Source organism: Agelaius phoeniceus, chromosome 4 (assembly GCF_051311805.1).
Source record: "Agelaius phoeniceus isolate bAgePho1 chromosome 4, bAgePho1.hap1, whole genome shotgun sequence".
Classification (NCBI taxonomy): domain Eukaryota; kingdom Metazoa; phylum Chordata; class Aves; order Passeriformes; family Icteridae; genus Agelaius; species Agelaius phoeniceus.
In genome coordinates this window covers 73,266,007-73,288,496 of record NC_135268.1, presented here as the reverse complement: position 1 = coordinate 73,288,496, position 22,490 = coordinate 73,266,007, and the positions used below count along the sequence as shown (strand labels likewise).

At 57.1% G+C, this 22,490-nt stretch overlaps 1 protein-coding gene across 6 annotated transcripts in view; it reads right to left on the bottom strand.

Moving 5' to 3' along the window:
- The window catches only part of DYSF (dysferlin), a 74,968-nt gene extending 59,055 nt beyond the window's left edge, over positions 1 to 15,913 (bottom strand). For 4 of the 6 annotated variants that reach the window (XM_077177915.1, XM_077177916.1, XM_077177917.1 and 1 more), the window contains exons 1-18: positions 15,799 to 15,913; positions 11,307 to 11,362; positions 10,709 to 10,800; positions 9,538 to 9,643; positions 8,127 to 8,241; positions 7,851 to 8,044; positions 6,770 to 6,898; positions 6,598 to 6,660; positions 6,432 to 6,482; positions 6,324 to 6,354; positions 5,799 to 5,914; positions 4,950 to 5,076; positions 4,568 to 4,671; positions 3,071 to 3,139; positions 2,950 to 2,993; positions 2,765 to 2,847; positions 881 to 922; positions 91 to 206 (exon numbers count right to left, since the gene is read on the bottom strand). In XM_077177915.1, coding sequence (XP_077034030.1) covers positions 91 to 206; positions 881 to 922; positions 2,765 to 2,847; positions 2,950 to 2,993; positions 3,071 to 3,139; positions 4,568 to 4,671; positions 4,950 to 5,076; positions 5,799 to 5,914; positions 6,324 to 6,354; positions 6,432 to 6,482; positions 6,598 to 6,660; positions 6,770 to 6,898; positions 7,851 to 8,044; positions 8,127 to 8,241; positions 9,538 to 9,643; positions 10,709 to 10,800; positions 11,307 to 11,362; positions 15,799 to 15,886 — 1,626 coding nt within the window. In that variant the 5' untranslated portion in view covers positions 15,887 to 15,913. The remainder of the gene's footprint in view (positions 1 to 90; positions 207 to 880; positions 923 to 2,764; positions 2,848 to 2,949; positions 2,994 to 3,070; positions 3,140 to 4,567; positions 4,672 to 4,949; positions 5,077 to 5,798; positions 5,915 to 6,323; positions 6,355 to 6,431; positions 6,483 to 6,597; positions 6,661 to 6,769; positions 6,899 to 7,850; positions 8,045 to 8,126; positions 8,242 to 9,537; positions 9,644 to 10,708; positions 10,801 to 11,306; positions 11,363 to 15,798) is intronic. The other 2 variants (XM_077177918.1, XM_077177920.1) reach the window with 1 other exon arrangement.
- Positions 15,914 to 22,490: the final 6,577 nt, after the last annotated feature.

The following is a 22,490-nucleotide window of genomic DNA, read 5'->3' as shown; positions in this document are numbered from 1 at the left end:
AGCCAGGTTGGGTTAGAAGCAGCTTTTTTTTTTTGGGAAAAGAGGAGCCGGAGGTTATTTTGGGATGCGCCGGGAAGCAGCCGACGTCACCTTTCCCAAATTGAGCGACTCGTAGGGATCGGGAAATCCGGTGAATTCCCGGGGGCTGCCGTACAGGTTGATGTAGCAGGGCCCGAAGGTCGGCAGGAATCCCAGCCCGTCATCCACTGGGAATGGCACGGAAAAGAGGGATTAGGGATTCCTGGAGGCACCTTGGGAATGGGATCACACAGCTGGAGGCCACCAAAACCCTGGAATTTCCACCCATTTTGAATCCCACGACCTCACCTTGGAGCAGGAGAACAATATGGAGGGCGCGGCGCTGAATCCTGGGAATTCCCAATCCCAGGGAATGTCCCCATGGAAAAGGGCGAGGTCAGAGAGGGGTCGGACAAGAGTAAGAGCGACAGGAGAGAGGAAGGAGCCTCAGGATGTGCCAAGGGAGGTTTAGGTTGGATTTTTGGGAAAATTCCTTCCTGGAAAGGGCTGTCCCCATCCCTGGAGGGACTGAACATCCCTGCGGATGTGGCACTTGGGGACACGGATACGGGGTGGCCTTGGCAGCCACTGGATCAGAGGGATTTTCCTATCCTGTGATTCCATGAGGAGAACCACCCATTTCTATGGAATTTTGAGCGGGAATCCTGCCCTCCGTGTGCCCGCTGGCTCCACATTCCCGACACGAGAGCATCCCGGGAATCCCCAGAGGGCCAAACCAGAGCCGTTCCCTTTTCCCAAGGTGCCCAACTCATCCCAGCTGATCCTCCCCCAGTCCAGAGAGCGGAACCAGTAAAACCAGTCCCGGGAGGCGCTGGAAAACTGGGATGTACTGGGAACGTACGGTCCGAGGGTTTCAGAGGCTTCACAGGAGCAGGAAACTCATCTGAGGCACAAAGAGAGGGAGAGAGGTTGGGAAAGGTGGGAGAAGGGATGGGGATGGGAATGAGGGGGGAGTGAGGAGAGGTTTTAGTGCGGAGAGACAGAGAGAGAGAATCGGAGAGGTTTTTCATGGAATCGCGGTGTCAAGGAATTACGGGATCATGGAATCAAAGAATCATGGAATGGTTGGGGTGGGAAGGGACCTTAAAGCCCATCCAGGTGCATCCAGAGACACTTCCCACTATCCCGGCTCGTTCAGAGCCTTGTCCAGCCTGCCCTCGGTGAATTCCAGAGGGCGTGGGGTTGGGGTGGAGCGGGGTTGGAGCATCCCTGAGTCGCATTCCCAGGCATTTCCTCAGGATCAAGCAGATCCCAGTGGTGGGAAAGGGAGATGCCAATCCTGGATCCCAGCATTCCCATCCTCCCTCCCAGCCTCTCTCTCTCTCTCTCTCCCCCCAGCCCATCCCAGGATCTCTGTTGGGATTGGGAAGAGGGGACTGGACAGTGCCAGGGGTGGGACACGGGTGGAGCCTCTGGATCGTGTCCTGATCCATGGAATCATGGAATGGCTTGGAAGGACCTTAAAGCTCATCCCATTCCACGGGCAGGGATGCTTCCCACTATCCCAGGGTGCTCCAAGCTTTTCCCAACGTGGCCATCCCGTGCCCCTACAGCTCATGGGGAGGTCCCAAAGCCAAGTGCAGAATTCCCACTGGGATCGTGGATTCCATGGAAGCGCTGGCAGCAGGAAAAGCTCATGCAGGTGGAAGCTCCAAGCCCTCGGCAGGTCCAAAGCCGTGTCCCAAATTCCCGCCCTCCCACCTGGCACCGGTGACAGTGACACCCGGCTGAGCCCTGCCACGCCTGGGGGTCCTTACCCTCAGAAAATTCCCGGGATTTGGAACAGCACGGGCTGGATGGGAATTCCCACCCAGTGACAGCCCCTGAGTGTCGCCTCAGTGGGCTGGACACCTCGGGGGCGGGGGGCGTGGCTGCCAGCAGCGGTGCCACCACCAGGACAACGTGTCACCAACCTCCAGCCACACCATGGACCCACAGCCTCCATCCCCCATTCCCAAGATTCCACCAAATCCCAAGATTCCACCAAATCCCAAGATTCCACAGGGGTTGGATCCATCTGGAAATGGGGCACAGCTCCGAGTGACCCCAGGACCCCATCCCATGTCCCCAAGTGGGGACGGTGACAGCTGTGACATCCCCAAAGCCACCACCGTCCTCCAGCCATGCCATGCAGCTCCTCCACAGCCCCATTCCCAAGAATCCAGAGGGGTTGGATCCATCTGGAAAGCACACACAGCTCAAAGCAACCCCAGCATGCCACCCCGTGTCCCCAGGCAGGAATGGTGACAGCTGTGATGTTCCCAAAGCCACCACCGACCCCCAGCCACACCATGCAGCTCCTTCATACCCCATTCCCAAGAATCAAAAAAATTCCAAGATTCCACCAAATCCCAAGAATCCACAGGGGTTGGATCCATCCAGAAATGGGGCACAGCTTAGAGCACCCCCAGGACCCCATCCCATGTCCCCAGGCGGGGATGGTGACAGCTGTGACATCCCCAAAGCCACCATCAACCTCCAGCCATGCCATGCAGCTCCTCCACAGCCCCATTCCCAAGATTCCACCAAATCCCAAGAATCCAGAGGGATTGGATCCATCTGTAAATGAGGCATAGCTCAAAGCAACCCCAGGACCCCATCCCATGTCCCCAGGCAGGGATGGTGACAGCTGTGACGTCCCCAAAGCCACCACCGACCTCCAGCCACGCCATGCAGCTCCTCCAAGGCCACGCATCCCAAATCCCGGCCCGCTTCCCGCCCTTACCCTCCAGCTCCCCACCGGGGGCCGAAATCTTGGACATTCCGAGGAAAGCGGTGCCGACGACGTCGTTGTGTGTCAGGCGGTCCCTGCGAGGTGACATCGTCACTTCGGGGACCGCGGGGGAGGGGACGTCCCCACGCCCATCCCGCCACCGCTCCCGGGGCACTGGGAATGCCCTTCCCGCTCACCAGTCGGTCACACGGATCCTCATCCGCTCGCACATGGACGGGAACTGGGAAAGGGGACACGGGAAGAGGGTGAGCGGCGCTGGGGACACTGGGAGGGGACCTTGGGGACACCAGGGCTCACCATGGCCGGCAGCGTCAGGCACTGGTTCCACTGGGGGTTGGCGTTTTTCTCCAGGATCCGGGAGCAGAGCTGGAGGGGAGGGATGGGAAGAGGGAAAAGTTGGTGTCGTGCCAGGAAAGCGGCTGCCGGCCCAGGTTCATGGAGCTGGGAAGCCTCAGATTCCCTAAAATCTGGCCTCAGGTTCCCTAAAATCTGGCCTCAGGTTCCCTAAAACCCAGCCTTAGATTCCCAAAAGTTGAGGTTCACATTCCCCCAAATCCAGCTTCGGGTTCCTGAAATCCAGCCTCAGGCTTCTCAAAATCCAGCCTCAAATTCCCTAAAATCCAGCTTCAGTTTCCCTAAAATCTGGCCCCAAATTCCCTAAAATCCACACTCAGGCTCCTCAAAATCCAGTTTTAGATTCCCTAAAATTCTGCCTCAAATTCCCTAAAATTTTGCCTTGGATTCCCCCAAATCCAGCCTCAGGTTCCACAAAATACAGCCTCAGATTCCCTAAAATCCGTCCCCCATTCCATGGGGTTCCTAAATCCCCTGGTGCAGGAGGCAGAGGATGTTTCGGATCTTCCCACCTTGGGACCAGCAGGATCACATTTGCCCCATTCCAAGGCCAAATTCCCACAATTCCAGGACCGAATTCCCTCATCCAGGACCAAATTCCTCCAGATTCAAAGACCAAATTTCCTCATTCATGGACCAGGCTTGGGGATCCAGAGGGAATGTCCCACTGCCATCCCAGCTCCAAGGACATCCCACAGAAATCCCAATCCCAGGGATCCAGAGGGAATGTCCCATTGCCATTCCAGCTCCAAGGACATCCCGACACCATCCCAATCCCACAGACCTGGGAGGGAATGTCCCGCTGCCATCCTAACCCTGAGGACCATGAGAGGTCATCCCACTGCCATTCCCAATCCCAGGATCATCCCGGTACCATTCCCAATCCCAGGATCATCCTGGTGGCCATTCCCAAATCCCAGGATCATCCCACTGTTATCCCAGCCCCAGGAACACCTCGTTACCACCCCAGTCCTGAGAACATCCCACTGAAATCCCAATCCCAGAGATCTGGGAGGGAATGTCCTGCTGCCACTCCCAATCCCAGGATCATCCCGGTACTATTCCCAATCCCAGGATCATCCCGCTGCCACACCCAATCCCAGGATCATCCCACTGTTATCCCAATCCTGAGGACATCCCACTGAAATCCCAGTCCCAGAGATCTGGGAGGGAATGTCCTACTGCCATTCCCAATCCCAGGATCATCCTGGTACCATTCCCAATCCCAGGATCATCCCAGTACCCTTCCCAATCCCAAGATCACCCCGCTGCGATCCCAATCCCAGGATCATCCCGGTACCATTCCCAATCCCAGGATCATCCCAGTACCATTCCCAGTCCCAGGATCATCCCACTGTTATCCCAGCTCCAGGAACACCCCACTGCCATCCCAATCCCAGGTTCCTCCCGCTGCCATTCCCAGGATCCCGCTCCGCTGACCGTTTTCCCGGCAAAGCTGACTTCCACAAAGGGATCCACCAGGTTCTTCTTGTTGCTCTCGAAGCCGAAGATCTGCCGGACGTTGTCCATGACAGCGTCATCCACTGGGAAAAGAGGGAGATGCCAAAATCCGTGGAATTCCGCAGCATCCAGAGGGTCCCGGCCATCCCACCGGCGGGATGAGCATTCCCATGGAGGAGACGCTCTCCAGGCGGGAAAAGCAGGGGGGGGAGCGGGAAAAGCAGCTTGGACCAGTAAGAAACTCCTCTCCCATAAAACTGCCTGACATCCTTGGATTACAATGTGGATCATTCCTTTCTTCCGGGCCCTAATTCCTGCCTGGAATGTCGCGATCCCGAGGGATCCAGAGGGAAAAACCTACTCTGGGGCAAGTCCTCGGCTTTGAAGATCTTGAGGCAGAACTGGGCGCCCCTGAGGGTGACCCCGGTGGGGCGCAGCAGGTTGGCCTCGATGTCCTCCTTGTCCTCAGACACCTCCTTCTTCTCCAGCTGTGGGAACAGGACAACGGGAAAAGTCACCCCGGATTTGGGAATGAGCAGGAAAATCCCAAAAGAGAGAGAGGCTGGGCGGATGCTCCAGCCCTGGGAGTGTCCAGGGTGAGGTTGGATGGGGCTTGGAGCAACCTGGGATAGTGGGAGGTGCCCCTGCCCATGGAAAGGGTGGGATTTAAGGTCTCCTCCAAACAGGAACCATTCCAGGATTCTGGAGTGCTTCTGCTCTAGGAGAGCTGGGAATGTTCCCCCGGAGAAGGGAAAATTCCAGGGAATCCTCAGAGTGCCTGCAGGGGCTCCAGGAGAGCTGGAGAGGGGCTGGGGACAAGGCCTGCAGGGACAGGAGCCAGGGAATGGCTCCCACTGGGAAAGGGGAGATTGGGCTGGGATCTTGGCAAGGAATTCCTGCCTGGGCTGGAATTCCCAGATTTGCTGGGGCTGCCCCTGGATCCCTGGCAGTGCCCAATGCCGGGTTGGACACTGGGGCTTGGATCCACCAGGGATAGTGGGAGCTGTCCCTGGGTGGGAATTGAATAGGATTTAAGATCCCCCCTAACCCAAACCATTCCAGGATTCCATGATAAAATGCAGCACTTTTCCCCCAAAACAGAGGAAAATCCAAGCTGTGGCTTGCCTGGGAATGGCCATGGAGGCTGGTGGCTCTTGGCCAGAATATCCCAGGGCTGGAATGTTCCCCCATTCCCAGCAGGAATACTCACGGGAGCTTCGTCTCCAGGCCCCAGCACGCAGGCGCTGACCTTCAGGTAGCCCTTGGCTCCCGCGGAAAAATCCTCCGGATCCGAGAGGAGCAGCCACTTCCTGCGGAAAGCGTGTTCTGCAGGAAAATGTGGAAAACTGGGAATTACTCCTTGGATGTGCAGGGAGGCCAGGGATGCTCCTGGGTGGGGTTTAAATGAAAACCATGGAATGGGATAAGGGAATATTTCAGTTCCTTTCCCAGGAAGGGACCAGGGAAGAGGGAGGGGTCTTTGCAACAGAATTCCCAAGGAAGCTGTGGATGCTCCATATCCCTGGAAGCGTCCAAGGCCAGGTTGGATGGACTTGGATCCACCTGGGATGGTGGAGTTTTCCCCTGGATGGAACGGGATGATCCTTAAGGTCCCTTCCCACCCAAACCATCCTGGGATTCCATGGCCATGGATGCAGGGTTCCTCTATGGAAGAGCTGGGATGTGCGGGTGCATTTCCCAAAAAAAAATCCCAAAGGAATTTCCCAAGGCTCACTTGGCTCGGAGTAAACGGTCTCCACATCCATCTGCGGGATTAAAGGAAAAGGAGATTCCAGAGTTCATCCAGAGCAGGAGACGCCGGGAAAAGGGGATGGGATCTTACCCGGAATTCCCCGATCACCGAATCCGTGCGGAACGACCGAGAATCCACGACCTGAAAATGAGGGAAAATGGGTGATCCAGCCCAAATCCTGCCAGGATGGAGGATCCCGGGAACCAGGGTGGGTTTCCCTGGGAAGGGGAGAATTCCAGGATTTCCCAACACTCACCGTGAGGAAAATGGGAGCATCGAACAGCTCCGATGGGGACTCGAAGACGTTGAAGAAAAAAGTCTGTGGAAAACCAGGATGAGGATGAGGCATTGTCCCAGTTTTCCCCCCAGAGTGCATTCCCACATCCCGGCCTCTCCCGGGAATCGTTGGAGTGGGAATTCCCGCTGACCTCATCGAAGAAGGGGCTGTTCCCTTTCCGGATCCGTGTTCTCCGGGTCTGTCCAGCCACCGTCACCTTCACCACCGGCCGGATCTGGATCCCGGGAAGCTGCCGGGCCTCAATGACCCTCACCCGGATCTGGGATGGGATGGAGGATACGGAATCAGCGGGATCGTCCCACAGGATGGAGGACAGGGAATCACCGGGATCTGGGATGGGGTGGAGGACAAGGAATCACCAGGATCATCCCATGGATGGAGGACAGGGAATCACTGGGATTTGGGATGGGATGGAGGACAGGGAATCATTGGGATCATCCCACGGGATGGAGGACAGGGAATCACCAGGATGGGAATCACCAGTACCACCCCATGGGATGGAGAACAGGGAATCACCAGGATAATCCCACGGGATGGAGGATGGAATCACTGGGATCATCCCACAGAGTGGAAGACAGAGGATCACTGGGATCATCCCATGGGATGGAGAATGAGGAATCACCAGGATGAGAATCACCAGGATCATCCTATGCGCTGGAGGACAGGGAATCACCAGGATCTGGGATAGGATGGAGGACAAGGAATGACCAGGATCATCCCATGGGATGGAGGACAGGGAATCATTGGGATCATTCCATGGAATGGAGGACAAGGAATGACCAGGATCATTCCATGGGGTGGAGGACAGGGAATCACCAGGATCTGGGATGGGACAGAGGACAGGGAATCACTGGGATCATCCCACAGGATGGAAGAAAGGGAATCACTGGGATCATCCCACGGGATGGAGAATGAGGAATCACCAGGATGAGAATCACCAGGATCATCCTGTGCACTGGAGGACAGGGAATCACCAGGATCTGGGATGGGATGGAGGACAGGGAATTCCAGAATGGGAATCACCAGGATCATCCCATGGAATGGAGGACAAGGAATCCCCATGGGATGGGATGGGATGGGATGGGATGGGATGGGATGGGATGGGATGGGATGGGATAGAGGATGTGGAATCACCAGGATCATCCCATGGGATGGAGGACAAGGAATCACCAGGACAGCCTGCAGGATTTTATGGGAACAGCTCATCCCACCTGGAAATCCTGCGGTTTGTTGGATAGAGGCTTTTTGGGAGAGCTCCTCTTCCTCCTCTTCACCCCCTGGATGTGATTCCCAGACGGTTTCCTTGGGAGTGAGGGCGGCTCCGAGCCCGGGGCTCCCGAGGATGCCGAGGGCTCCGTGTCCCCCATGGCCTCCGGATCTTCCGTGTCCTCCTCCCCGGCCGTCTCTGCCCGGCAGGAGAAGGGAATTGTGGGATTTGGGAATGGGTCTGGATTCCAAAAACCGGGATGGGGAGGGGCTGTGGTTACCGGTGACCGTGTCCAGCTCGGCTGCAGCCGGGGCCGGCTCCGGAGGGGCCGGAGGCGGGAAAAGCGGGATAGCGCCCGGAGGGGGGATGTAGGACACCTGCAGGAACAGGGAGGCCTGGAAAACAGGGAATGAGTGTCAGAGAGGCTGGGATGGGAGAACTGGGATCAGACTGGGAGGGAAAGGATCAGACTGGGAACTTCAACTGGGAGGGATGGGATTCAGACTGGTGTTAAACAGGGAGCTTCAACTGGGAGGGACAGGACTCAAACTGGGATCAAACTGGGAGGGACAGGGCTCAAAGTGGGAGGGACGGGACTCAGACTGGTCTCAAATTGGGAGGGACAGGACTCGAACTGGGATCAAACTGGGAGATTCAGGTGGAAGGGACTGGGATCAAACTGGGAGGAACAGGCTCAGACTGGTCCCAGACTGGGAGGGAAGGGATTCAGACTGGTGTCAGACTGGGAGCTTCAACTGGGAGGGACAGGATTCAAACTGGGATCAAACTGGGAAGGAAAGAATTCAGACTGGACCCATACTGGGAGGGACAGGATTCAAACTGGGATCAGACTGGGAGGGAAAGAATTCAGACTGGACCCATACTGAGAGGGACAGGATTCAAACTGGGATCAGACTGGGAGGGATGTGGCTCAGACTGAGATCAAACTGGGAGGGAAGGGATTCAGACTGGGATCAAACTGGGAGCTGCCACTGGGAGGGGCATTGCTCATACTGGTCCCAAACTGGGAGCCCCAACTGGTCCCAAACTGGGAGTCCAAACTGGTTCCAAACTGGGGGCCTCCCTGGCCAGACCATGGTTCATACTGGCCCAAACTGGGAGCCCCAGCTGGCCCCAAACTGGGAGCCCAAACTGGCCACACCATGGTTCATACTGGCCCCTAACGGGGAGCCCCAGCAGGTCCCAAACTGGGAGCCCCAACTGATCCCAAACTGGGAGCCCCAACTGGTCCCAAACTGGGAGCCCCAACTGGTCCCAAACTGGGAGTCCAAACTGGTTCCAAACTGGGGGCCTCCCTGGCCATGCCATGGCTCATACTGGTCCCAAACTGGGAGCTGCAACTGGGAGCCCCAGCTAGTCCCAAACTGGGAGCCCCAGCTGGCCCCAAACTGGGAGCCCAAACTGGTCACGCCATGGTTCATACTGGTCCCAAACTGGGAGCCCCAGCGGGCCCCAAACTAGGAGCCCAAACTGGCCACACCATGGTTCATACTGGTCCCAAACTGGGAGCCCCAGCGGGCCCCAAACTGGGAGCCCAAACTGGGGGCCTCCCTGGCCACACCATGGTTCATACTGGCCCAAACTGGGAGCCCAAACTGGCCAAACCATGGCTCATACTGGTCCCAAACTGGGAGCCCCAGCTGGCCCCAAACTGGGAGCCGGGCACTCACCCCGGTGCTCTCCTTGCGCGAGTCCAGCAGGGGGAGGTTGAACGAGGCCGCCAGGCTGGGAGTGCCCAGAACATCCCGGAGCGGCACCCGGGATTCTCCCAAAAACCTGCGGGAAACAGGGAGAGGGATCAGGGCTGCTCCAAGGGCATCCAAACCATTCCAGAGACAAGGATGGGAATCCAGAGGAGGCCACGGAGATGGAGCCAGGCTGGGAGAGCTGGGAATGTTCCCCTGGAGAAGGGAAAATTCCAGGGAATCCTCAGAGTCCCTGCAGGGGCTCCAGGAGAGCTGCAGAGGGGCTGGGGACAAGGCCTGCAGGGACAGGAGCCAGGGAATGGCTCCCACTGGGAAAGGGGAGATTGGGCTGGGATCTTGGCAAGGAATTCCTGGCTGGGCTGGAATTCCCAGATTTGCTGGGGCTGCCCCTGGATCCCTGGCAGTGCCCAGGGCCAGGCTGGGACGGGGTTTGGAGCAGCCTGGGAGGTGCCAGCCGGAATCTTCCTGCTCCGGGATCCAGGACCCTCCTCCCATTTTCCCGCGGCTATTTATGGGCACCCAGCAGTTGGAGCAGCCCCAAATTCCAGCCCCCTTGGATTTCAGCCCAGCAGCAATTCCAGCCTCGGCTCCAGCCCTGGAATCAGGATCCTTCCCTCCCCAGGCCGCATTCCCAACCTCTTACCCCTAAAAATAAACCCCTTCCTCTATTTTTTTCCCTCCTCCAAGCAGCTCTCCCACCCCACAGAGCTGGGAAAGGCCGGGAATCACCGGAATCCCTTCCATCCTCACCCAGCAGGAGCCCCCGATCCATGGGGAACCCCTGGAATGTGGGGGGGGGGGCACCGGGATCAGCCGGAGGAAGGAAACCGGAGGCTCCGCTCCCGTCGCCGTTCCCGGCACTGCCGGCGCCTTGGGAATGGTCTTGGCAGCTCTTCCCAAATCCCGGCCAAGTGTCCGAAGTGTCCCTCCCCAAACAACCGTCCCCCGTGTACTCCCGACCTTCCAACGCCGGAGGAATTTCCCCCGGATTCCGAGTGAGGCAGCCCAAAAATGCAGCTCCGGCCTCCCACGGCCATCCCACAGCGGGAACCCGCGGAGCCCGGGAAGAGCCGGGTGAATCCCGGGAATGGGAAAAGGGAGGAGGGGCCGTGTCCAGCTCTGGGATTTTTCCCACCTGTTTCTCCCCACGGTTTCATGGTCCTTGACCACCACGATGAGCTCGGCGTCGGGATCCAGAGGGATTCCCTTCAGATCCCACTCGAATCCCTGGGAAAAAAAGAGGAGGGAGAGGCCGGGATCAGTGTCTGGAAATGCAGAACCCAGATCCCAAACCCTCTCGGAATCACAGCATTCCCAAAGCCAAGCTTCCCAGCAAATCCACCAGGAAAAGTTGCCTTGGGAAAAAGTTTTCCTTGGCCATGGATTACTGGGAAGGAGCAAATCCCGGGAGCTGCTCCAGTCCCAAATCTGTGCCCGTTTTCCCACCAAATTCCCTATTTCTTTTGGAATTTTGGCCCATGGGAGCATAAGAATGGAGTTGGAAGGGAAAAGGTGCTGAAAAAATTCCCATTCCATGGAAATTCCTTGAAACATTCATGCCAAGTCTGGACAAGACTTTGATGGAAGGAGAAGAGGTTGGAATTCTGCCTGGAATTCCAGAGCAGAAAGGGAATGATCCCAAACTTCCCATGGGGCAGAAGCCCCAGGGAATCACCTGGACTTGGGATCATTTTCTGGGAACAGGGATAAATCCAGGGACTGGGAATTCTCACCTCATTCCAGACAGGATTCACATTGTTCTTGATGACCTTTGTCCTCTTCTTGACACCTGGAAGGAGAAAAACCGGGATTGGGATCTTCCCAGGGATCAGGGGCTTCCCAAAGATCAGGATCCCAAAATTAAACTCTGATCTCATCTGGGGCTGAGCTTCCAGGGATTCCCAGAATTCCCAGGACCAGGATCAGGCTCCATTCCCTGATCCCAGCAGGAGCTGAACCTCCAGAAATTCCCAGGAGCAGGATTGGATCCCAATCCCTGATCCCAGCTGGAGCTGAACTTCCACAAATCCCCACAACTCCCAGGAGCAGATCCCATTCCCCGATCCAGGCTGGGGCTGAGCTTCCAGTGATTATTCCCACAACTCCCAGGAGCAGGATCAGGGCCCTTTCCCTCCTCCCAGCTGGAACTGGGCTTCCAGAAATTCCCAGGATGCAGACTGGATCCCAATCCCTGATCCCAGGTGGAGATGGGCTTCCAGAAATTCCCAGGACGAGGATTGGATCCCATTCTCTCCTCCCAGGTAGGGCTGAGCTTCCAGAAATTCCCGCAATCCCCAGGATCAGGATCCAGCCCCATTCCCTCTTCCCAGGGCTGGGAATGCAGAGATTGGATCCAGGATCCCACTTGGATCCCCAACCCTTCCAGGCTGGAAAATGTGCTGGAAAATCCCATGGAACCCCCTCCTTGCTGTGCCTCAGTTTCCCCAGGAGCATCCAAAGGTTTCCAAGGATTGGGAATTCGGGGTGGGAAGAGCCAGGGGAGATCCCAAACACTCCATTCCCAAACCTCGGGATCGTGCCTCGGTTTCCCCAGGATCCCCCAAAAGCCTCGGGTGGGAATCCCGGGATTCCCTCAAATCCAACATTCCCGATCCCGGGCATGCACCCACCGCCTTCCCGAAGCCACGCCCCCCTCATCCCTCCTGGAATGCCGCCGCATCCCAAGGGAGGGACCCCCGCGGGAAGAGGAAAAGGAAAAGGCCAAACAATGGAGGTGACTCAGATCCCGGGAGACTCCGGGATATTCCAAATATTCCCGGTTTTCCGCTCTTTTCGCACCATTCAGCGACTCCTTCCCTAATTTGGGACTGGGGAAGAGCCGAACTTCCCGGCTCTGGGAATATGGAAAACTCATCCCGCTGGTTTTCCTCATCCAGAGATTCATTCTCATCTCGTTCCTGATTTTTCCCGGGATTCAGAGCCCTGGAATTGCCCTGGATCGGGGTTTGGTTGAAGATGGAGCTCCCGGGATTCCCCAGCGGGATCCCGGTGGGAATGGGATCAGCAGCAAATGGAAAACCTGGACCGGGAGCCGCTCGTCCTTCTCCCTGATTTTTGTCAAAATTTTTGGAAATTTTTTTCCCATTTTTTTGAACTCCAGGAAAATGCCAGGGAAGCACCGTCCTCCAGAGGGAATTTTGGGAGCGCAAACCGCTCCGTTTTCCCAGGAAATCCATCCCTCGGGAATGGGATAATCCCTGCTCCATGTGGGATCATTCACATCCATCCCAGTGCAGAATTCAAGGATTTCAAGGGATGGAATTCCCAGGGATGTTCCAGCGTGGATTTAAAAACTTTGGGATCAGGGGGATAAAATCTGCAAAGCAAAGGATTTTCCAGGGATTCAGGAGCTTCCCAGACCCCCAGATTTTCCTGGGAGCTGCTTCCAAAGCAGCTAAAAACATTCCAAACCCTCCCTTCCTTCCCAAAAAAATAAAAATCGGGATTCCCTCACCTCGGAATGTCAGGCTGGCCACGGGATCGCTTTGCTTATCCCGCTTTTCCAGGTTGGGAAGTTGGGAAGCCCTTTGGAGCAGGCAGCGGAGCATGGCCGGGATCGGGAAAGCCGGGATGGGGAAAGCCGGGATGGGGAAAGCCGGGATCGGGAAAGCCGGGACGGGGATCCGCTCTCCCTTATCCCATTCCCACCCCCTTCTCCCGGTCCGGCCCATCCCGGCTCGGGAACGCCCCTGGAGGGGCTGGGAAAAAACCGGGATCGTGGGAAGAGAGCTGGGATTGGGGGGAGAGTAAATCCCCGGGATTCAGGGAGGCTGCAGTTCCCAGGGATGGCCAAACACGGGGATTTGGGAATGCTGGGAACACCAAAAATGGGGAATGAATCCCTGGGATTCAGGGATGTTCCCAGTTTCAAGGATACCCCAGCACCGGGATCCAGGGAATCTGCAAATCCCAGGGATGGGGAATCAATCACGGGATCCAGGGAATCAGAGGTGGGAAATGAAATCCTTGGGAGCCAGGAATGCTGGGAACATCCAGGATGGCAAAACACTGGGATTTTTTTACACTGGGAATTCCAGGAATGGGGAATAAAATCCTGGGGTTTGGGGATCCTGCAATTCCCAAGGATGGGGGATTGAATCACTGGAAATTTGGGAATTTAATCACTGGAAATAAATTCCTGGGATTCAGGAATTCTGGGAACCCCAAAAATGGGGAATGAACCCCTGGGATTCAGGGATGCTCCAAGGCCTGAGGATGACCCAGCACCGGGATCCAGGGAATCTGGAAATCCCAGGAATGGGGAATGAAATCATTGGGAATTCAGGAATTCTGGAAAGCCCAAGGATGTTCAAGCTCTGGGATTTGGGAATGCTGGGAACACCAAAAATGGGGAATGAACCCCTGGGATTCAGGGATGTTCCCAGTTTCAAGGATAGCCCAGCACCGGGATCCAGGGAATCTGCAAATCCCAGGGATGGGGAATCAATCACGGGATCCAGGGAATCAGAGGTGGGAAATGAAATCCTTGGGAGCCAGGAATGCTGGGAACATCCAGGATCGCAAAACCTCGGGATTTGGGAATGCTGGGAATCCCAGGGATATCCAAATGCCAGGGTTTGGGAATGCTGGGAACACCAGGGATGGGGAATAAAATCCTGGGATCTGGGGATCCTGCAATTTCCAGGGATGAGAAATCAAAACATTGGGATCCAGGAATTCTGGAAACCCCAGGGATAACCTGGCACTGGGATTTGGGAATGCTGGGAACCCCAAAAATGGGGAATGAACCCCTAGGATTCAGGGATGCTGGAAAGCCCAAGGATCCCCCAAACCCTGGGATTTGGGAATGCTGGGAACTCCAGGGATGGGGGAAAAAAATCCCTGGGATTTGGAGATGCTGCAATTCCCAGGGATGGGGAATTTAATCATTGGAAATTCCAGGAATTCTCAAAACCCTAGGGATAACCTGGCATTGGGATTTGGGAATGCTGGGAACCCCAAGGATCCCCCAAACACCAGAATTTGGGAATTCCAGGAACCTCAGAGATGGGGAATGAAATCTCTGGGATTCAGGGATGCTCCAAGGCCTGAGGATGACCCAGCACCAGGATTTGGGAATGCTGGGAACTGCAGGGATGGGGAAATGAATCCCTGGAATTCGGGGATCCCACAATTCCCAGGGATGGGAAATAAAAACATCGAGATCCAGGAATTCTGGAAAGCCCAAGGATACCCCAGGAGTGGGATTTGGGAATGCTGGGAACCTCAGGGAGGGGAAATAAATCCCCGGGAAATTTGGGATCCTACAAGGCCTGAGGATGCCTCAGCCCCAGAATTTGGGAATGCTGCAATCCCGGGAACACCAAAACCCCAAAATCTGGGAATCTGGGATGAGCGGGACACCGGGAATGCCACACCCACACCGGGAGAATTCCGTGGGAAAACCGGGAACGCTCCCTGCTCCAGGAACACCCGGGAAATCCCAAAAAGCCGCTTTTTCCCATTAAAACAAAAACAACGATCCCAACCAACCCGTGACGTCACTCCGTCCTTTGTCCCCTCAATGTCACTTCTGTCCCCAGCGGGGAAGGACCCCGGGAAGGGACCCCGGGAAGGGACAATTCCCAAATTTGGGATCGTCCCCTCCCCCCCCGCGCACGGAAAATCCCAAAATATCCGCGGCGGGCGCCGGGGGTGGCTTTAGGGGGGTCCCCAAGTGCCACCAGCGGGGTGGCGACACCGCAGAGGGGACAGCGAGCACCCGCGGCTCTCCCAACCCCGTCCCAACTTCTCGGACCGAAATTCCCTCAGATTTATCCCAAAAACCCCCAAAATTCCCCTAAATCCCGATATGGTTTCCCCCCCCCCCGGAGTTTTTCACGCTGGAACGGGGAGGGGACACCAAAGGGGTGGCGGCGACAACGGCGACAGCGACGACAGCGGGGACCGGCGGCGCTTCCAGCCCCATCCCAACCCTCAGGGAGGCCAAAATCCCCCCCAAAATCCCCCAAAATCCCCGACATTTTCCCCTCTGGAGCTCCACGCTCTGGAACGGGGAGGGGACACCAAAGGGGTGGCGGCGACAACGGGGACAAGGGGCGGGGGGTGACCCGCGGCTCTTCCAGTCCCGTCCCAACTTTTAGGAACCGAACCGGGCGTGGCCGGAACCTCCCCGGAATTTCCCCCAAAATCCCCCCCGAATCCCCCCCGAATCCCGAGGGGTTTTGGGGTTTTCTCCCGCACCTTGGAACGTGGAGGAGCAGTAGGTGTCGCTGATGTCGCTGTCGCCTGTGAGGACATTTTCGGCCCGCAGGACGAAGACGCGGAGCATCGTCCCCTCCCCCACCCCTCTGCATCCCCCCCCCGCTTCCCAAAAAAAAGAAAAAAAAATCCCGGGATTTTCCCCCCCCTCCCCCCTCCAAGGCTCCGCCCCCTTAAAGGGACCCGGCCCCGGGGGTGGGGGAGGGGCGGGGCTGAGGCGCCACCCCCCCCCCCCCCCCCCCCCCCCACCTTGGGGACATCGCGGGGATTTTGGGGACACCGCAGCCACAAACTGTCCCCAACAGGGAGATTTGGGGTCCCCACTCCCTCAGTGTCCCCAAGAGGGAATTTTGGGGTTCCCACTTTCCCATTGTCCCCAACGCTGGAATTTTGGGGTCCTCACCTCCTCTTTGGGGACATCGTGTGGGTTTTGGGGGACACTGCAGCCACAAATTGTCCTCAAGAGGGAGTTTTGGGGTCCCAACTCCCTCAGTGTCCCCAGGAAGGAATTTTGGGGTCCCCACTTTCCCATTGCCCCCAAGACGGGAATTTTGGGGTCCTCCCTCCCCCTTTGGGGACATTGCGGGGATTTTGGGGAGACCGCGGGGATTTTGGGGACACCGCAGCCACAAATTTTCCCCAAGAGGGAGTTTTGGGGTCCCAACTCCCTCAGTGTCCCCAGGAGGGAATTTTAGGGTCCTCACCCCCTTTTGTGTCCTGAGGGAAATTTTGGGGTCACAAATCCCTCCCACTGTCCCCAGGAGGGAGTTTTGGGGTCCCCCCTTTCCCATTGCTCCCAAGACGGGAATTTTGGGGTCCTCCCTCCCCCTTTGGGGACATCACGAGGGATTTTGGGGACACCGCAGCCACAAATTGTCCCCAAGAGGGAGTTTTAGGCTCCTCACTCCCCATTGTCCCCAAGAGGGAATTTTGGGGTCCCCACTCCCTGTTTCAGGACATCGGGAGGGATTTTGGGGTCCTTACAGCCCTAAATTGTCCCCAACAGGGAATTTTGGGGTCCCCAGTTTCCCATTGTCCCCAAGGCAGGAATTTTGGGGTCCTCAGCCCCTCTTAGGAGACACCGGGGGGATTTTGGTGTCTCCACCCCCCCATTGTCCCCAGAAGGGAATTTTGGGGTCCCCCCCTTTCCCATTGTCCCCAAGGAGGGAATTCTGGGGTCCTCAACCCACCTTTGGGGATATCAAGAGGGATTTTGGGGTCCCTACAGCCCTAAATTGTCCCCAGGAGGGAATGGTGGGGTCCCCACTCCCCCTTTTGTGTCCTGAGGGGAATTTTGGGGGTCCCAAATCCCCCCCACTGTCCCCAGGAGGGAATTTTGGGGTCCCCACTTTCCCATTGGCCACAACACGTGAATTTTGAGGTCCTCGCTCCCCCTTTGGGGACACCGGGGGGATTTTGGGGTCCCTACAGCCCTAAATTGTCCCCAGGAGGGAATTTTGGGGTCCCCACTCCCCCTTTTGTGTCCTGAGGGGAATTTTTGGGTCCCCACCCTCCCCCCATTTTCCCCAGGATGGAATTTTGGGGTCCCCATTCCCTCAGTGTCCCCAGAAAAAGAATCCTGGAGTCCCCACCCCCCCTCTGGGGACATCAAAGGGAATTTTTGGGGTCCTCAATCCTCCCCCTTATCCCTAAGGAGGGAATTTTAGGATCCCCACCTCCCCAGTTTCCCCTGGAATGGGAATTCGGGGTTCCCACCCCCCTTTTTGTGTCCCCAGGGGGATCTTGGGGTCCCCACCCCCGTTATGGGATTCGCATTCCCGGCGGGAACAGCTGGGAATGGCCCCGCCCCCGGCTATTTTTGGGAATTCTTTCCAGCCCCGGCCTTTCCCAGAAAGCGGCTCCGGGAGATCCCGCCCCAAACCGGGATGGGATTGGGATCTGGGATCTGGGGCCCCCAATCTCACCCCAAACCGGGATGGGATTGGGATCTGGGATCCTTGATCTGGTCCCGAACTGGGATCTGGAATCTGGGATCCAGGATCCCTCCCAAAACCAAGATGGGATCTGGGGTCCCCAATCTCACCCCAAACCAGGATGGGATCCGGGATCTGGGATCCCTGATCCTGCCCCAAACTGGGATGGGATCCAGGATCTGGACTCTGGGGTCCCCAGTCTCATCCCAAACTGGGATGGGATCCAGGATCTGGACTCTGGGGTCCCCAGTCTCATCCCAAACTGGGATGGGATCTGGGATCTGGAATCCAGAATTCCTGATCTCACTCCAAACCAGAATGGGATCCGGGATCCCCAGTCTCACCCCAAACTGGGATGGGATCTGGGATCTGGAATCCCCGATCCTGCCCCAAACTGGGATGGGATCCAGGATCCCCAGTCTCACACCAAACCAGGATGGGATCCAGAATTCGGGATCTGGGATCCCCAATCCTGCCCCAAACTGAGATGGGATCCAGGATCTGGGATCTGGGATCTCCAGTCCCACCCCAAACCAGGATGGGATCTGGGATCCCTGATCTGACCCCAAAACAGGATGGGATCCAGGATCCCCAGTCTCACCCCAAACTAGGATGGGAGCTGGGATCTGGAATTTGGGATCCCCAACCCTGCCCCAAACCAGGATGGGATCCAGATTCTGGGATCCCCCTTTTCCCTGATATCCCCCCCTGATCCCATCCCCTCATTCCCGCTTTTCCCTCTTTGGCTTTATCCCATTCCTGCTTTTCCTTCCTTGGGTTTATTGACCCCATTCCTGCTTTTCCCTCTTGGCTTTATCCCCTCCCATTTTTCCCAGCCCCAAATCCCGGGATCGGCCGCGACCCCAAACCCTGCAGAGCCGGGACTGGGACCTGGGGATTTGGGGGAAATTCAGGATTTGGGGGAAATTCAGGATTTGGGAGAGGTCAAAGCCGAGGGCACCCACGGGAATGGGAAGGGGCCACCGGTGCGTGTCCCCAAGCCCTGTGGCACATGAGCATCCCCAAGCCCTGCGAGTGTCCCCACCACTGGTGCCACCGCAGGATTGTCCCCATAACTTGTGCCACGTGCATGTCCCCACCGCCGGTGCCACCTGCCTGTCCCCACTGCATGTCCCCAACACCTGGGAGTGTCCCCACAGTGTGTCACACGAGTGTCCCCAACACCCAGACAGGCCCCCACTCATAGGGACATGAGTGTCCCCATGCCAAGGGCCATCTGTGTGTCCCCACCGCCGGTGCCACCTGCCTGTCCCCGCCTCATGTCCCCACCTCAACACCTGGGCGTGAGCTCACCACCTGTCAATGTCCCCATGGGAAGTGCCACATGTGTGTCCCCAACACCTCTGCATGTCCCCAACACCTGAATGTGTCCCCATGGCATGTGCCACGTGCCTGTCCCCATCACCTGTGACTGTCCCCAACACCTGCGTGTGTCCCCAACACCCATGCCTCATGTGTCCAACACCTGGGCATGAGCTCACCACCTGTCAATGTCCCCACCACCTGTGCCACGTGCCTGTCCCCATCACCTGTTACTGTTCCCAACACCTGCATGTGTCCCCAACATGTGCCATGTGAGTGTCCCCAACACCTTTGCATGTCCCCAACACCTGTGAGTGTCCCCAGCACCTGAGCGTGTCCCCATGGCATGTGCCACATACCTGTCCCCATCACCTCTGTGTGTCCCCACCACCCGTGCATGTCCCCATCACCTGGGAGTGTCCCCACGGCATGTGCCACTTGCATGTCCCCACCACCTGTGCCACGTGCCTGTCCCCATCACCTGTGACCGTCCCCAACACCTGCGTGTGTCCCCAACATGTGCCATGTGAGTGTCCCCAACACCTCTGCATGTCACCAATACCTGTGTGTGTCCCCAACACCCGTGACTGTCCCCAACACCTGTGTGTGTCCCCAACACCTGTGTGTGTCCCCATCACCTGTGAGTGTCCCCATCACCTGTGACTGTTCCCAACACCTCTGCATGTCACCAACACCTGTGCATGTCCCCAACACCTGTGTGTGTCCCCATCACCTGTGTGTGTCCCCAACACCCGTGACTGTCCCCAACACCTGTGTGTGTCCCCAACACCTGTGAGTGTCCCCAACACCTGTGAGTGTCCCCATCACCTGTGACTGTCCCCAACACCTCTGCATGTCACCAATACCTGTGCATGTCCCCAACACCTGTGACTGTCCCCAACACCTCTGCCTGTCACCAATACCTGTGCATGTCCCCATCAGCTGTGCGTGTCCCCAACACCCGTGACTGTCCCCACCGCCCGTGCCACACGCGCTCACTCACGGTGCCACCACCCCAGGCTGGTCACGGTGTCACCCCCGTCCCCACGGGGGTCTCCGGCTGTCCCCAGCCCCGTGTCGCCGCTCGCTGTCCCCGCCCCGTGTCGCCGTCCCCGTGCCGGTGCCAGCTGTGCCACCTCCCCCCCCCATCCCCGCGCTGGCACCGCCACCTCCTCATTAACCTTTCTTGATTAACGCAATTAATTCCAGCTCCTCCTGCGCTCATCCCGGCGCGCGGGGGCGGGGGGAGGTGACAAGAGGTGACACCGCAGCTGGAGGGGACCGGGGGTGGCCTGGGGGGGGGGGGGGGGCGGGGGAGGGGACACGGGGCCGGGGCCTGGAGCATTCCCGGGATTCCAGCGTTGGGAATGAGCGGGGGCCGGGCGTGGGGACATCCCCGCTGTGTCCCCGAGCGGTGGGCACAGCGGGGTGACGCCGGTGCCACCATCCCGGCGGGTGACAAATCCCGGGAGTCGCAGCTTTTCCACGAGGTCTTTAATTCCCGTTCGGGCCCCCCGGCCACGCCCTGCGCCACCTCCGCGAGCGGGGGGGGGGACATTGTCCCCAAGAGTCACCCCCCAGCCCGGGGCGGGGGGGACACGCGGTGACACCGAGAGGGGACAGACACGGAGGGGAGGGACACGAGCCACCCCCGAGCGGGGAAAATGGGGGAATGTTGGGAATTGTTCCCGTTTTATGTACAAAATTCCCGGCTGGGGGAGAGGACAGGGACACCCAGGGACACCCAGGGACCTCCCCCCTCCCTGTGGTCCAAATAGTTCTGATAATGAATGTCGTTAATAATGGCGATAATTAATGGCAGGGGACAGGGACCGCGGTGTCCCCATGCCCCGGGTGGCACCAGGACCCTGATCCCGGACAGGCGGAGATCCAGGATCTGGGATTGGATTCTGGAATTGTGGGTGGGGCTCTGGATTGGAGTGGGGAGAGAGCCGGGAAAGGCGGGAGGAGCCGGGTCCCACCGGAGCATCCATCCCGTCCTGGGGGATCCAGGATATTCCCACCCGGAGCATCCATCCCACCTTGGAGCATCCATCTCTCCTGGGAGCATCCATCCTGTCCCAGATCAGCCCTCCCGCTCTGGAGGATCCATCCATCCATCCATCCATCCATCCATCCATCCATCCATCCATCCATCCATCCATCCATCCATCATCCATCCATCCATCATCCATCCATCCATCATCCATCCATCCATCCATCCATCATCCATCCATCCATCCATCCATCCATCCATCCATCCATCCATCATCCATCCATCCATCCATCCATCATCCATCCATCATCCATCCATCCATCATCCATCCATCCATCCATCATCCATCCATCATCCATCCATCCATCCATCCATCATCCATCCATCCATCATCCATCCATCATCCATCCATCCATCATCCATCCATCCATCATCCATCCATCCATCATCCATCCATCATCCATCCATCCATCCATCCATCATCCATCCATCCATCATCCATCCATCATCCATCCATCCATCCATCCATCATCCATCATCCATCCATCCATCCATCATCCATCCATCCATCATCCATCATCCATCCATCCATCCATCCATCCATCCATCCATCCATCCATCCATCATCCATCCTCCATCCATCCATCCATCATCCATCCATCCATCCATCCATCATCCATCCATCATCCATCCATCCATCCATCCATCCATCCATCCATCATCCATCCATCCATCATCCATCCTCCATCCATCCATCCATCATCTATCCATCCATCCATCCATCATCCATCCATCATCCATCCATCCATCCATCCATCATCCATCCATCCATCATCCATCCATCCATCCATCCATCATCCATCCATCATCCATCATCCATCCATCCATCCATCATCCATCCATCATCCATCATCCATCCATCCATCATCCATCATCCATCCATCATCCATCATCCATCCATCATCCATCCATCCATCCATCCATCATCCATCCATCCATCCATCCATCATCCATCCATCATCCATCATCCATCCATCCATCCATCATCCATCCATCATCCATCATCCATCCATCATCCATCCATCCATCATCCATCCATCATCCATCATCCATCCATCCATCCATCCATCCATCATCCATCCATCCATCCATCCATCATCCATCCATCATCCATCCATCATCCATCATCCATCCATCATCCATCCATCATCCATCCATCATCCATCCATCATCCATCATCCATCCATCCATCATCCATCATCCATCCATCCATCATCCATCCATCCATCATCCATCCATCCATCATCCATCCATCATCCATCCATCCATCCATCCATCATCCATCCATCCATCATCCATCCATCATCCATCCATCCATCCATCCATCCATCATCCATCATCCATCCATCCATCCATCATCC